The following is a 15,476-nucleotide window of genomic DNA, read 5'->3' as shown; positions in this document are numbered from 1 at the left end:
TTTAACTGTAACAAGCATAGCATACATGAGTTAGAGAACAAAAATAAAACCCAACTATATATAACTCTTAAAGGTTGTGTGCAAAAATCTTTTTATAGTATTACCACAATGATATTAGGAATGATTACACATAGCTACTTTTTCTATCTTCATTCGCCTGAATGCGTCTTATTTACACACACTGCTTGTTTTGTCTACTAGTGGCTGTTGTATGCCTGACGGGTAGCATTGCTGAGGCAAGCCACTTTGAAAGCAAGCAAGATAGGAGGACTTATGCTGTTCCTTTAATAGATTTTTTTAAAACTACAGCCTAAAATATTGGCATAATTCAACCATAATGTAGTTGAAACAGCCAGGATTTATAAATGGGCAAATATGTTTGTGGGGCGGGGGCAGAAGTATTAGACATACAAGAAGGGTATTTCTTTAAGTTGTTGTATGTTATGACATTCTCATCTTGACTTGGACCATCTGCCATCAAGGAAAGCTTTTATTGCTAGACAACACACTCCAGCATAGATTTTATAGTTCTATATGAAAGGAATATATGACGCTCAATATCAAACCCATAACTGAACAATCATTACTGACAATAATAAACTAAAAATCTTTAAGAAAGTACATTTCATACAGATGGTCTTTTGCTTTGATCAGCAGCTTTTACAACAAATAAAACGGTGTTAAAATGATCCCGAAGAAAAGAAAGAGTAATAAGAAATGCTACAGCAGGATGTTAGCATTCAAGCTTGTGCATAATGTTCACAGCCCAGGAGCACATGCAGGACCATATCGGGAGTGGGCTTAGTTTGGGATACCATCACTATTGTTGCGGTTTCCGTATTTATGATGTATAATGAGCAACACGACACCAAGGAAAAAGCAGATTGATCCGACAGTGATGTATGCAATTCCTAAGAATGGATTCTTTCCTCCCATCCACGAGATGGTGCTCAGGATCACTCGTTTTCTTCCATCAAAGCTTCTTACAGGGTAATCTAAACGCTGTATAGGAAAAACTCAAGCAGGATTTTCAAATGGCTCTGAGCATAACCATCAGACTATAGTGATTTGTGTGGAAGTCTTAAAAAAAAAGAAAATAAAAAAAAAGGGGGCCTGGTTGTCACATCAAGTACTGGAATTGTCCAGTTAGCAGGAAAATACTGCATTCCGTCCACTAGAGACATGCCCTCATCTGTGTTTTACACATCCACTTCCCAACACTGGTACTGGAGTAACCTGAACAATAAATAATTTTAGGTATTTTCACAAACACAACCCCCTGTTGCCATTAATACTGAAACGCACACATTTTTCTGATTCAATTTAAGGTTGTAGATAATGGCTTCCCTAATGCTTAACCGCTTCATGACAAAGCCTATACATGTAAATGCAGGCTCAAAATGCATTGTCATTAATGGGTTTAAGGAAAACCCGTTGTCTTTAAGGGGTTAAATATTTACAGTATGTATACTTACATTGCTCTGTTTTCTAATGTATTAAGAGGGAATAAAGCAAGTAAACTGATAAACATACATGAAACAAAAACGGTCTGCGCTTCTTACCCTAATAAAGTTGGCAACAAATATATAAACATAATATAAATGAGAGGTTTTGGTTATATGAATTGGCCAAAGCATAATTAAGCTCACCCGCCACGTCAAGGCACACTCTCAATAGGGTGAGAACCTACTCTCACCTCCTACATAGTGGGCACACAAAGCAGTTTATACTGCTACCAAAACCATATTAATGTGTTGGGGGAGGTGCAATTAAACCTCCTCCCTATTAACCCCTGGACAGCAAGCAGCTTGTGGTTAATATGGTTTTGGTAGCAGTATAAACTGCTTTGTGTGCCCACTATGTAGGAGGTGAGAGTAGGTTCTCACCCTATTGAGAGTGTGCCTTGACGTGGCGGGTGAGCTTAATTATGCTTTGGCCAATTCATATAACAGCATATCAGCAATCACACTCCTATCATTCCCAGGGACCAGTATATGCTGGAATCTGGGTATGCCTGGGCATGATACAAGTGTGATTGCTGTTAGCAATATATATATTTTTCTGTCTTTCTGCCCAATTTTGGTGTATTAACCACACTTATTAAAAGTGAGTATCACCAAAATTGGACAAAAAAACAACAACAATATTATATACATACACACACACACACAATTGCTAACAGCAATCACACTCTATCATGCCCAGGCAGCCAGTACATGCTGGAACCTGGGCATGATAGGAGTATGATTACAGCCTCCCTATGTCATGCTATCCTCCCCCTCCCCATACTTACACATCCATGCTAACACACACACACACACACACACACACACATTCATGCATGCATGCATGCATACCCCCTTACCTGAACTGCAGATCTCTCACTTGCAGACTTCTGCAGGGGCCCGGCAGCGCAAACAACTTCTCTTGTCCCGCCCCCAGGGGTAGAAGGAACAGAGCAGAGTCATGTGATGTGCATTCACGTGACTCCACTGGGTTCCTGTTCTCCTGGCCGGTACAAGAGACGCTGCTCGCACACTGCGCGACCAACGCTAAGCAGCCTGGCCCCTGCGGACAATTATTTTTGTCATTTTGCGGATAATGCCCTTTTCGGCCACAGAAACATCGGTGCATTCCAAGTTCTGACTTCTGATATGCAAATGCTTACCTCGCCTAATAAAGGCATCTGATTTTTACTTTATATATATATATATAAATTGTCCAAATTATATTACACGTTTTAGCTATGCAAGAGATTTCTTAAAATATCTATAATAAAATACAATAAAACTTAAAGGATACTGTAATCAATTTTCAGAGAATAACTTCCTGGGGCCAAAGTAGGATATTTAGAGTTGTTCTCTATCAGGCGATGCAGCTTTCTGAATGTAGGCAATGCAGCAGTACGCATCCATACAATAAAGTCTTCGTTGATAAATCCATTGTTACTCGAGTCCTCATCGAGTTCATATACAGGCTTTTCCCAGTTAATTGGTTTTGTTGTTACTATAAACAATAGTAAAAAGAAAAGTCTAATACACGCAAAAGGTTTAAAGGCAAGTGGTTGATTTATCAATTATTTGAGATATGACTATATTCAACAAAGCCAAAACACAAAGAAAACTATGAGTCCTAGCAGAGCTGAGGACAGCATTTAAATAATATTTACTACAGTGAAAGCCGTTCCACCAGAGGCCAGGCAACTTAATTGTTGTCTATTCGCTGCTGAGCTACTCTGTTTTGTATTCACCGCGTTTCCTTCCTTGGACCACTTTTAACTGACTAGAGGACTGCATTGGGATGCGGGTCCCGCCAAAAAACTTCCAGGAGCGGGCTTGCTGGTGTTTTAGGCGGTAATCCCACGCAGTCTCGCAAGGCTGCCCTCGCGTTGCTCCCGCACAGCATCTCTTCTCTTGCTCCTCCCAGGAACACAGCGGAGTCACATGATGCGACGTCACTTTGCGTGACTCCGCTGTGTTCCTGTGAGGGAGCAATGCGAAGGCAGCCTTGCGGGACCACGCGGAAAATCTGCAGTTCAGGTAAGGAGGTGGGCGTGATTGACCACATATGTTGTGGGAGTGGAACACACACATTGCGGGAGCGGGCAAAAAAAAAAAATCAGCGGGATTGTAAAAGCAGTCCCGCGCAGGGCTCTAGTACTCACCACTGCAGAGTGGGAACACAACACAAGAGCTGCAGGTTTTGAGAGGCTCTGACTTCTAGCCATCACAATTTGGTCCTTATCAAAGTCACACACATCCTTATGCTTGCCCATTTTTCCTGCTTCTAACACATCAACTTTGAGGATGAAATGTTCACTCGTGGCCTAATATATCCCACCCACTGACAGGTGCCATGATAACAAGATCATCAGCATTAGTCACTTCACCTGTCAGTGGCCATAATGTTATGGCTTTTCAGTGTACGTCATGGAATAAGATCAAAATAAAGGGGTGTAAGCTTGTGACCAGGGCTCTCTGAGACTAATGTATCAGTTTGGCTTTGTCAGTCAATTCTCATCTTGTCATACCCCTTGATTATATGTATTGTAAGAAGCGCTGCGAAAATTATAAAGGATAATAATAATAATAATAATAATAATAATAATAATAATGTTGGTTCCCTCATTCAGGGGATTTTTCCCTCTGGCTTTGGTTCTTGATAGCTCTTGTGGGTAGGACCAGTCTGATATGCTGATGGAGATTTTTTTCTCACAGATCAGCGAGCTAAATTGTCCTAGTATCAACAAAGCTAGTCACTTTTTTGTTTGCATATACTATAGGGACACATGCAAAATGTGAACTTGGACAAAGTAGTGGAAGTGCAGAAAACATTTCTTCCATTGATAATAGTCTGATAATTGTAAATGTGAATAGTACAAAAGGAAACCTCAAATCAAAATGTAATAGGATTACAGATACATCTTCAGAGAGCTCTCTTATACCCATCCAATCGTACAGAGCTGCTGCAATATATGAAAAAAAACAACTGTTACCAACGTCAAACAGGATAAATGTATTTTCCTTGTGATGTCCATTTTACCTTCAAATACTTTACTTAAGTTTCCTGAAGGATTTCTGAACTTGACGTTCTTATCCGTCCACCAAGCAATACCTTTATTATTCAGTGTAATCGTCTTTTCCGTTTCATTTACAATTTGATAGAGGCGAAACGTGTCTACAATTACAAGTATATTTTGCATAGTTAAACCTTTTCTGGAAGCAACAGAGGAAGAAAATAAAAACAGGAGAAAGGAAATAAGGAAACTTACCATTAAACATACTATTTGCAATGGCACCACACGGGGCAATGGGTTTATTATCTTTACCCAGACGATATGGTTCACATTCTTTACTTGGATTCTATAAAGGGATACAAAATATGTATTTCAATTCCGGCTGTTTGGTCAAGAAAACGTAACATCTACACACACTGGCAGTTTTTATTAGTATTAAGGGCTCTCAAGCCATATTGGGCACAATTTCATCTATCAGTCTTACATGAGACTCTCATATGAAAGTATTTCAAACCACACAGACCTTTAACTCCTTAACGGACAGAAAAACAATCACTTAGCGACTAATGACGTGAATGCCATTCGAGAAGCGTAGATCGCTTTCTTCACTTAAACGGTGTTGCTGTAATGCCTCGATGATGAGGCATCCAGCAACACTGAGATCGGCATCAGAGGCCATGTGTGCCCCTCCCCGGGATGTCAACATCCACCATACACAAGTGCTTCTTAAGCTACAATGGTGTCAGGGAAATGCCTGGATAGCGAGGCATTCAGCAACACCGAACACCCATCCCAGGACGCACTTTGACTATATACTAGGAGCTGTAAATCCACACCTGAAGTACAATGTGTGTGAAGAAAAAAAAATACCACCACAAATGTTGACAAAGGCTGGTGGTGAAATTAGTGCATAGAATTTGCACTAATTCTATGCCAGGGTATCTGGCATATTTTAAAAAAATGGTTTGATGGAGGTAAATTAGCACATGGGACAGATTAAACAGATTTGGGGGGGGTGGTTTTGAAATAGCAAAACGCTACTTGTAGCCTTTGTAAATGAGTAAAAGATTTTCAAAATTCATTTTTTTATAGGAAATTAAATATGATAAAGAAATAGTATCTGAAGAGAGCCCTTATCCTGAAAACAAGAAGTATAGAAAACTATGGGAACCGACAATTATATATCTCTACTTCCCATGTGCTGCCCCCTAGATTAACCTGTATCAAAAGAAAAACGCACACAACAATTGCAATCAAAAACAGAGGCTAGTGTAAGGTCAACCAAGTAAATCATTTTAGACCAGCTTCCATTGATTTGAAGTTTCATTGATCACAATCCTTTTAATATTTAAATAGGACCTTGAAATGTTGCGTACTTGGATGACTCCAACAAAACCATACAGCCCTGAAGGCTACTAATTGTTACTCCTTCAATATATGCATTACATGGAACGTATATATAATAACTTAAATTATATACACACACATAAATGTCCCAATATTTATAATGTTATCTAAAATAAAAACAACCACATATAGCATTATTCTAATGTATTACTGCAACCTGAGTGTTTCTACCATTTTTGGTAGTCTATGGTAATAAATGTTAAGGCTAACTGCGTTGGGCTGTAGTATACGGGAGGGACTGCGGTTTAACCAACGCCTGCTCCTTGCACAGCTATGTTGCAGCGTATATACATAAACACCCAGATGTGCCCTGTAAGCTTATTGTAAATAACAGGCATGAAAAGGAGGCAAAGGCTAATAGTTTCTCAAACCTCCTACATCCTAATCCGGCACATTCATTCCATGATTATATCACAATGTTACTTACGGTAAGAGAAGATATGGCCCCGTTAAGTTGACTGTCATCTCTGGACTTCACATATCGACGATGGTTTTGATAGAAATTGGACAGTCCATAATACATAAACACATTACTCTGTAAAGGAGAACAAGTATTTTGGTCATTTAAAGAGGAACAAAATAAGGACCATGCTGAGCAGTTCTGGTGCTAATGTTGGAATAAGCCATGGAATAAGCCATGACTGCACATTCAATACTCGATAACCATTTATAGGCCCATAAAAAAAAAAAAAGACCCTCCAACAGCAATGTTCTACTTATTGTCCTCTTCACATCAGAAGGTCTGTAGTTTCCACAGCCTCTCCCTAAATACAAATCTATGCACTACACCATCATCTTCTAATGATAAAGTTGCAATGCAAACGCACAACATGCCCATGTCATAGCCACATACTTAGAGGAAATTAAATTCTCTTGTAGCACAATGCGAACATATGACGTCCATTCAGAGAAATTAACAAATGTATCCTATTGCCCCTTGCCTAGGACGTGGAATGCTCACAAGCTGAACTAAGGTCTGGGTCTTCAAGTGCGGTGCTATAGCTGGTTCGCACAAGTTCAGAAAATCACTACACTTGAAATCCCTTAGACAAGCTGTTCTGATATGCGTGATCCTCAAGTGGTCTTGAGCTTCTGTCTATTCGGTAGACATGAACCTCCAAAGACTGGTCCTGCCAGTACTATGAGATTCCATCATAAAGGTTGTTTGCATTGTGGGTGGATAAACGTGATGCTAAAAACACACTGATTTCTAAAGACTGAGGGAACCATAAGAGAGTTTAATCTGTGAATATTTCATGAAATACCTCAAAGGCATAATCCAGTGTGAAATTCACAACACAGCTACACTTTGTGCTGTTATAGGATGCGTTCCAGCACTTGTAACAGTCACTATTTTGATCCATTCCAGTGTAATCAATCTGAAGAACAGAAAAAAAAAAACAAAAAAAACAAACACATTAAACATTAGAAAAGGGAAGCAAAATTACTTTTAGACCCCCCAGGTCTCCAATGACAGTAGAAACCACTGAGACTACTTTATATAACAAATCCAACAATAAAGTATTTTAAGTTTATGTAAACTCATATTTACAAAAAGCCTAGACATTTTGCATATAAGATATGAAGACAACTAATTCATGTATAATATATATTATATATATATTATATATATATATATATATATTTAGAGAGAACTACAGAAAAAGTAAGAATAATAACTTGGACGTGAACAGATGAAGATCGCTCGGAACAGGGCTGCAGATGCAAGACTTGCTGGAAAAGGTTGACAAACAATGCTTTCCTTGCATTTTGCCTTTTCATTTCAGGGACAAAAATAAGTACATTTGTTTACAGACTTGTACCGGTATTTACTACAACCTTGGAGTGTCCAAGATTCAAAAAAAATTGTAACAAAAAGCATCAAAATACGTAACAAGTTCAAAATAGCCGCATGCAGAAGGAACTCTGGCCCGTGCAATTTCACCCTGGGCTGTCCTCTAAATGTAGCCATTTCACTTCTTGTATTTGTACGACTGCTTCCCCTATGACTACTGACTCCCATTAATTAACAATACCTACATTTGGTCCTGCAGCTTTCTAAGGTTATTTTATGACACGAAACAAAATGCTCTAATCTGGCACCAATATCAATGCAACATTTCACCGATGTAAAATTACGTCCAAAACACTACTGCTCAAAAATATATGCTATACAGTAATGTGCTAAAGTTTGTAAAGTAAGAATGCTTTCAGATTTGATCAGACTGAGGGAGTGCAGGCCAGCTGTATGCTGGGAGGGCCGTTGGTGGTACTGGGCAGGGGCATTGCTAAGTACAGTACATCCCTGAAAAGCCCTAGACACCAGGTCGTTTTTTTTGCCACATGGCGCTGGGGGTTTGGTGAGCCCTTACATAGTACTTTAATATACATGGATCATTGGTGGAGCTGCATGAGACCATAACACATCCCCGAGGAAAGCCATCAATGCATTAAATTCTAGCACTCTAACTGAACTTTACCTGCATCGTTTAAACTGCTCATGAAGCTCTGGCACTAGACATTGGCGTTAACCGTTTACCCGAAGTACGTTCGAGAAAGGCAGCAATTTAAAAAGTGGCGTAGGAGTAGGATTGCGGCTCACACACAGCGCAACAGAAGAGGCTCAAACCAATTAATAATTCATGTAATTCCACATCACAAATTATACCGGGGTTGATCATCCATTGTTGTGTATTTTATGGCTGCTTGAGCATCATTGGAGTTTTAGTTTAAGAATGCATTAGCTACCTATTGGCTAAGTCAGAAAATACATAAGAGTCACAACACACTTTATTGAGCAATTCAGGTAATGTCAAGCCAAGTTCCATATAGATCTTTTCAATGCATTCTCGAGTAAGCAAATGTTTAAGCATGGCTGTCACTAAGGGACATAAGTTCCAGTGTGATGTAATAGGAAATATGACACATTTAAAACAATATATTTCACCCACACAAAGACCGCCATTATTGAACACTACTATTCACTTATTAAACCAAAATATCAGATTTCTGGATATTGCTTTGTTTTAATAAAGCAAGGACTACGAAGAGCTTTGACCATAAAGGATTAATATTTATGTATAGCTGTATTGCCTGCCTAATTGTTTGTATTGTAAGCAAATTCTAGTGGCCACATTGTTAGGTACAACAGGTATGAATGGGCTGGGGGTGGCCTACATGCCCCTACCTGTTTGAGTCCTAATCAAACTAAAGGATTCGCACAATACACATGAGACTGCAGAAAAGGATCGGAAATTTCACCGTAAAATTACATAACGCTTGACAGCAATGCCAACCTTACGCAACTGTGCAAGCTTTTACGTTCCGTCATGGCTGGTATATTGCATGCTTTTATCGTGCCTGGCACAAGTATGCATAAGATCGCAAAGAAAAAGAAAAGCACCAGACACAGAAATCGCAACCATGCTACAGCAGTTGTCTTCCCTCTCTGTGGTCCGACATTTGCTTTGATTGGGTACCTGAAGCCTCCAATGATTGGCGGGAATACGCTCACATTGATCTCAACGGGAGTGCTTACACTGCATGCACACAGGTGGCTGAGCAGACGCCCTGACCGTAGCAAGTGCTGGCGTTAACTGAAGGTAAATATATCATGTGCAAGCCTACACTGCAAATAGTGGGGGGGCAGGGGCAAATGTATATGGGGTATCCTTCAGAACCCCCCATGCATTTCAAAATGGATAACATGGAAATTCACAGGGGCCACGCTGTCATATGCTTTTAAATGGAGCGTTGTTTAAAGGTAGTGCTAGTAGCGGGCATGAGCACTCATTCTGTGAATTATAACAGGGGGCCACATTCATGGGACCCCCCCCCAGAGTGAAATCCTATATATATATATATATATATATATATATATATATATATATATATATATATAGACAACCTGATTCTGGGGTCAGACTTTCATGCGTAAAGCAGATACTTCAGAAATAGGCTCCTGCTAGCAGCAAGGAAGGGAAGGGCAGAAAAAGAATGTACACTGTTCCTGCTTGCCACGGCTGGAAACGACGCAATGGAAGGGGAACTGCTGAAAGAGAGGCTTCAGGAAGGCCAAAAAAAAAAATCTCAAAGCCGCTCACAGGTATGCGGATGCGTTTTTTACAATTTCTTTTTCCCCGTTAGGTTAGACTGACAAAACAGCAGAGATTTGCGTATCTACGTCAAAGTATATTCGCAGCAGCGATTTACACAAGAAAAAAAAAAAAAAACACATATTTGCAGCAGCGGCCATAGTTTTGCAGGCAGCTTTTAAGTCACGACTGGTATATGGTATGTTTATACGGTGCCTGACGGTTATACAAACATCCACCTGGACTTACAAATAAAGGCTCTTCATTTTCAAAGTCAATTAAGGTAAACAACTAAATGTTATGACAGCAGCAGCAATTAAATAACACTAACACCCAACCTACACGGCGCTGGCTAACCCATTACTTACAGGTCCCTAATAACATGTTCCTAAGCCCTGCACCCACCCTGTTAGCTGAAAGGCTTCCAACCCATCCAAGGTGCCGCCTTGCTTAATAGCAGCACCGCAGATTGCCCTTCCCTGGCAGATTTAAGCAGTTACCCTTTCGAGATGTACTAATCACCCACCGAGGGGTTTACACTAGACAAATTACCCCTAGCATTAACCCCTCCCCCATGTTTACACATTTATAAACCCTCTCGGAGAACTGCCTCTTTACCTCAAACTCCCGGATGTTGTTCGAGGTGACGAAGATACCAATACCGATAGGTATGAAGATAATGCCGATGACGAAGAAGGCCGGCAGGACGGTACCGGCAGTGAGGATCGGCTGCCAAGCCGGAAGTCTCTGCTGTTTGAAGGCCGTGTTATCGGGCTTCTTGCTCTTCAAGCCCGCACCGGGACCCGCGCCTGAGTGGTGATTTCCATCCTCCTCCTTAGCGTTGTAGTTCATTGCCATAACGAACCGTGTCCACCCGGGCAAATGAACTGAATAAGGAGACACGGAGCACTGAGTAAGGAAGCTTCCGAACACACACAACGAAGCCTGACGCCAGTGGGCGGGACGAACGCGGCGCATGCGCGCTCAAGGTGGCGGGCTTGGGTTGTGTGTGGTCGGTTGTCGCTGTGCAGAGAAACTAATTATGGTTGCCTTTAATTTTCTAAGCGCTAATAAGGCGGCGGTGCTATAAGGCCACTTATAGCACCGTGCATTTCACGCCACCAGCCACTGAGGTGTAGTATGATACAGGAACATATACAGCCACTGGCTGCGCAGTATCTGTTGTAGGTTGGTGTACAGGCACTATGTGGCGTGCAGTATAGTACAGTCTAAATAACTTCATTGGGGTTAGATAGGTATGAATACATTAGGAAGGAGGTCGCTGCCCCTTGGAGCATACAGTCTTAGCAGAAGTAGGGAGTAGGCAGACCTACAACCAGGGGGTTAACGTAAGTTCTATTTAACCCCTTGATTACAATAGCACATCATGCAAAAACATACAGTTAACGCCAATTGGCATGCCAGGACTTCCCATCTACGTTCGCTTTCTTCACCCGAACAGTGTTGCTGTAAATCCTCGATGTCAAGATTTGGCAGACCGTACCACACAAACAGTAGGCTGCAAACTCATGTTCCTTCAACAGGGTCGGACTGGGAATGAAAAGCAGCCCTGGAAATACTTGGACACCAGCCCCATGTATTGTATCGCATGGTCGAGCTCTTGTACCCACACTAGTGATGTCCGGATCATGAACGAATCGTTCATTTGATCCGGTTCTTTTTAGTGATCCGGATGAGTCGGTTCACTAGACTGAACGATTCGTTTGTAGCGGTTCAGTCTGTGAATCATCATGCAGCTGTAACCTGATCCTAGAGCTGTGAGTCATCTGCAGAGCACTCTGGGGTCAGGTTACAGCTCATTAATTCTCACAGGAACGATGACTCATAGAGTCAGAGAGTCGTTCAAAGAGTCGAATGATCCGAAGAGTCGAATGAACCGAAGAGTCGAATGAACCGAAGAGTCGAATGAACCGAAGAGTCGAATGATTCGAATCTTACAGGGATCCGGATCTTACAAGGATCCGAATCTTACAGAGATTCGAATCATTCAGAGAATATTACTGATACCATACTTTTATAAATAAATACATTAATAATGTTCACACTGCCCCCAGGATTTAGATTCCCCTGAGTTTGCCCCCCTTTACCTATAACTGCACCTACAGTTAACTTTATTAAATTAATTAAATTAACCCTCAGTCATCAGCATAAAATTAACCCTTATACCCCATCAACCATAACTGCCCCTGAAATTAACCGTAAAGATCCCATTAACCATAACGGCCCCTGAAATTAACCCTAAAGACCCCATTAACCATTACGGCCCCTGAAATTAACCCTAAATACTCCATTAACCATAACTACCCCTAAATTAATTGCATGTACTCCAGATAAATTACCTAATAAATTGGTATGGTTGATGGGGTCTTTAGTGTTAATTTGGGGGCAGTTATGCTTAATGGGGTGTTTAAGGATAATTTGGGGGCAGTTATGCTTAACGGGGTGTTTAGGGTTAATTTAGGGGCAGTTATGCTTAATGGGGTGTTTAGGGTTAATTTGGGGCAGTTATGCTTAATGGGGTGTTAAGGGTTAATTTTAGGGGCAGTCATGGTTGATGGTGTGTTAAGGGTTAATTTTAGGGCAGTCATGGTTGATGGGGTGTTTAGGGTTAATTTAATGGTGAGGGTTAATTTAATTAATTTAATAAAGTTAGCTTAAGGTGCAGTTGCAGGTAAAGGGGAATGTAAATCATGGGGGCAGTGATTATTAATGCATTTAATGTATTTATTTATATACCATAACAGTATGGTGACATTCTCTTAATGATTAGAATGCCAATGAAGGCAGAGAGTCGTTCAAAGATCCGGATCTTACAATGATCCGGATCTTACAATGATCCGGATCTTACAATGATCCGGATCTTACAGTGATCCGGATCACTGTAATATTCGGATCCCTGTAAGATCCGAATCTTTGAACGACTCTCTGCCTTCATTGACATCACTGGAGGCAGGGGGGAGGATTCATAATAAAAGGGGCGGGGCCAATCGTTAGTGTGCCTGCACGGAGTTACTGGAAAACAGTAACTCCGTGCAGACACACTGAGTGATCCGAAGATCCGGATCATGAATCGGATCATTTCAGTGAACGAATCGAAATGATCCGATTCACTTTAATGATCCGAACTTCCCATCACTAACCCACACGCGCCCCTTACACACGCCTATCTGAGCCATGCTATTTACCATCCAAATAGCTACAAATCATTCATTTTAAAACTATATTAAATTGTTCCTTTATGATAACAGAATACCACATTAATATTAAAATCCCAGGAACCAAAAGTGTTAAGTCCAAATAAGTACCTGGGAACGGACAGAATCTTAACTCCTCACCATCCATGTGTGCTGGATAAAGATGACATCAGAGCTCAGCAGATGCATGAGATAGAATCGTATGTGATGGAATTGGGAGTAATCAGTACACTAAAAAATGTCATGATACACGGCACGCCTGAAGTCACAATTTACTGCCACTAATCCTTTTCAATAAAATATGCAGATTGAAATAGAGTAAATAACACAAAACCTTTACTTCTCACCGATTTCTGGGCCTAGAACATTTTGTTCTCTTAAGTGACTACAAATTCAGGAGGGTGTTTAATCACTGGATAAGTAAAAATGAAATAGTAAATAAGTAAAAATTCTATTGTTCAATTTATTCCTTGCCACGAGGAACACTTTCTGTGAGCCAGCCCCCTTGAATGTCACGTGTTCAAAGCGGCCACAAAGTTCAAAGCAGCCGTCGTGCAGCTTTAAAACCCCCTCTGCCGGCCGCCTAATGAAGTTAAAGGTTAAATGTGGTCTGTCAGTTCGGCCCTGTCCTTCAGAGATTAATTTCATTCAGGAGACAGTGGGACAGCATGGCGAGTGCTTTAAGTTTGCATTTCACGCCACCAGGTGTTTGGCATGCTGCTTCCCTACTGTCACCTGAATGAAATAAATCCTTTCCAGCGGTTTGAGTGCTATCCTCCTGTGTTGTGGTGGGCAATACTCGGTAGTGGTTACAGAGAGGGAACTCGTTTTATTACATATCTTTAGGACTGGGGTTTACCCAGCCGTGGCTATGGAACTCTGGCCCGGCTACTGCACAGACAATTCCCGGGAACGTTTTCAACGCTGTCACTCATTACGACGGATCACGTCACTTTTTGGTCCATAACATCCTTGGACCCTGAGCTTTCCATTGGTACCCCGGCATTGACACCGATCCCTCAGGATCATCCTGGAATAGTTACTCAGGTGGGCATAGCTGGCCATAGAACTGAATGGCGGCGCCAGGCTGTCTGGTAGTTGATGAGATTGTACCCCTAATCCTATAATGTTTTGTGTATAAATATCTGTGCTGTCCTCAATAAAGGGAGTTCTGTTTTACCCCTACACTAAGTCTCAACTAGTGCTTGGGGGGAGAATTATAGAGGATTAACCCTTGAGCAACTGAGCAGTCATGGCAAGGAAGATTTCTACAGCGGAGCTACTCAGTCTGAGTACAGTAACATAATTGCAAAGGGGTTTCCTAATGATCAATTAGCCTTTTAAATTTAAACCTGGATTACCTAGCACAACATGCCACTGGAACACAGGAGATAGTTGCTGATAAAGGGCCTCAGTACGACTATGAAAATATTCCATTAAAAATCTGTCATTACCACCTACAATACTCATTTACAACATTAATATCTCTACACTGAATTTCTGATCCATATTTTAGTGGACAACATTTGCTCTTCTTTAAAGAAAAATAAACAAGGACATTTCTAAGTGAACCCAGACATTTGAACGGTAGTGTAAATATATATATATACAATATGACCAAAAGAAGGTAGACACCCCTCCTAATTACTGAATTTAGGTGTTTCTGCCACACTTATTGTCAACAGGTATATAAAATCAAGCACATTAGGTACAACATCTTCATAGACAAACATTGGCAGTCATACTGGCTCATTGAATTTAAACATTCATAGGATTCCTACTTTGCCACAAGTCAGTTTGTGAAATTTGGGCCCTGTTAGATCTTCCTGGGTCGTTGTAAATGCTAGTATTGTGAAGTGGAAGCATCTAGAAGTAACAACAGGTCAGACACAAAGTGATAGATGGCCACGCTCACAGAGTTGATATGTAAAAACAGGTAAAAATAATCTGTCCTCTGTAGAGATGCACCGAAACCGGAAATTCAGCATTCACTTGGCTGAAAATGACCCCCCACCTTTAATAACAAAAAACACACTTTCATTAAAAGTAACACACCAAAATTGGACAAAAAAAATCAATAACAATATTAATATATATATATTATATATATCATTGTTAACAGCAATCACACTCAAATCATGCCCAGGTTCTAACATGTACTGGTTGCCTGGGCATGATAGGAGTGTGATTGCTGTTAATCATATATATATATATTAATATTGTTATTGAATTTTTCTGTCCAAT

At 40.7% G+C, this 15,476-nt stretch overlaps 1 protein-coding gene across 1 annotated transcript; it reads right to left on the bottom strand.

The window, feature by feature from the left end:
• Positions 1-664: 664 nt before the first annotated feature.
• TMEM30A (transmembrane protein 30A) lies at positions 665-10,983 on the bottom strand. Its single transcript, XM_053459436.1, has 7 exons — positions 10,636-10,983; positions 7,189-7,302; positions 6,351-6,458; positions 4,772-4,862; positions 4,543-4,677; positions 2,803-3,006; positions 665-995 (listed from the first exon to the last, which is right to left on the bottom strand). Exons 1-7 carry the CDS (start codon positions 10,873-10,875, stop codon positions 802-804), a joined length of 1,086 nt encoding a protein of 361 aa, XP_053315411.1. The 5' UTR covers positions 10,876-10,983; the 3' UTR covers positions 665-801.
• Between the last annotated feature and the right edge of the window lie 4,493 nt (positions 10,984-15,476).

Source organism: Spea bombifrons, chromosome 3, assembly GCF_027358695.1.
Source record: "Spea bombifrons isolate aSpeBom1 chromosome 3, aSpeBom1.2.pri, whole genome shotgun sequence".
In the NCBI taxonomy this organism is placed as follows: Eukaryota; Metazoa; Chordata; class Amphibia; order Anura; family Pelobatidae; genus Spea; species Spea bombifrons.
Note: the sequence above shows the minus strand (reverse complement) of the source record. Positions and strands in the feature narration are given on the sequence as shown.

What these genes read in the sequence shown, in the direction of transcription:
- TMEM30A (XM_053459436.1), bottom strand. Translation starts at nt 10,875, where the DNA reads ATGGCAATGAACTACAACGCTAAGGAGGAGGATGGAAATCACCACTCA. An exon ending in TGCAAATAGTATGTTTAATG is followed by an intron (nt 4,678 to 4,771) that starts GTAAGTTTCCTT and finishes TTGTAATTGTAG; the next exon opens with ACACGTTTCGCCTCTATCAA. An exon ending in CTTAAGTAAAGTATTTGAAG is followed by an intron (nt 3,007 to 4,542) that starts GTAAAATGGACA and finishes TATTGTTTATAG; the next exon opens with TAACAACAAAACCAATTAAC.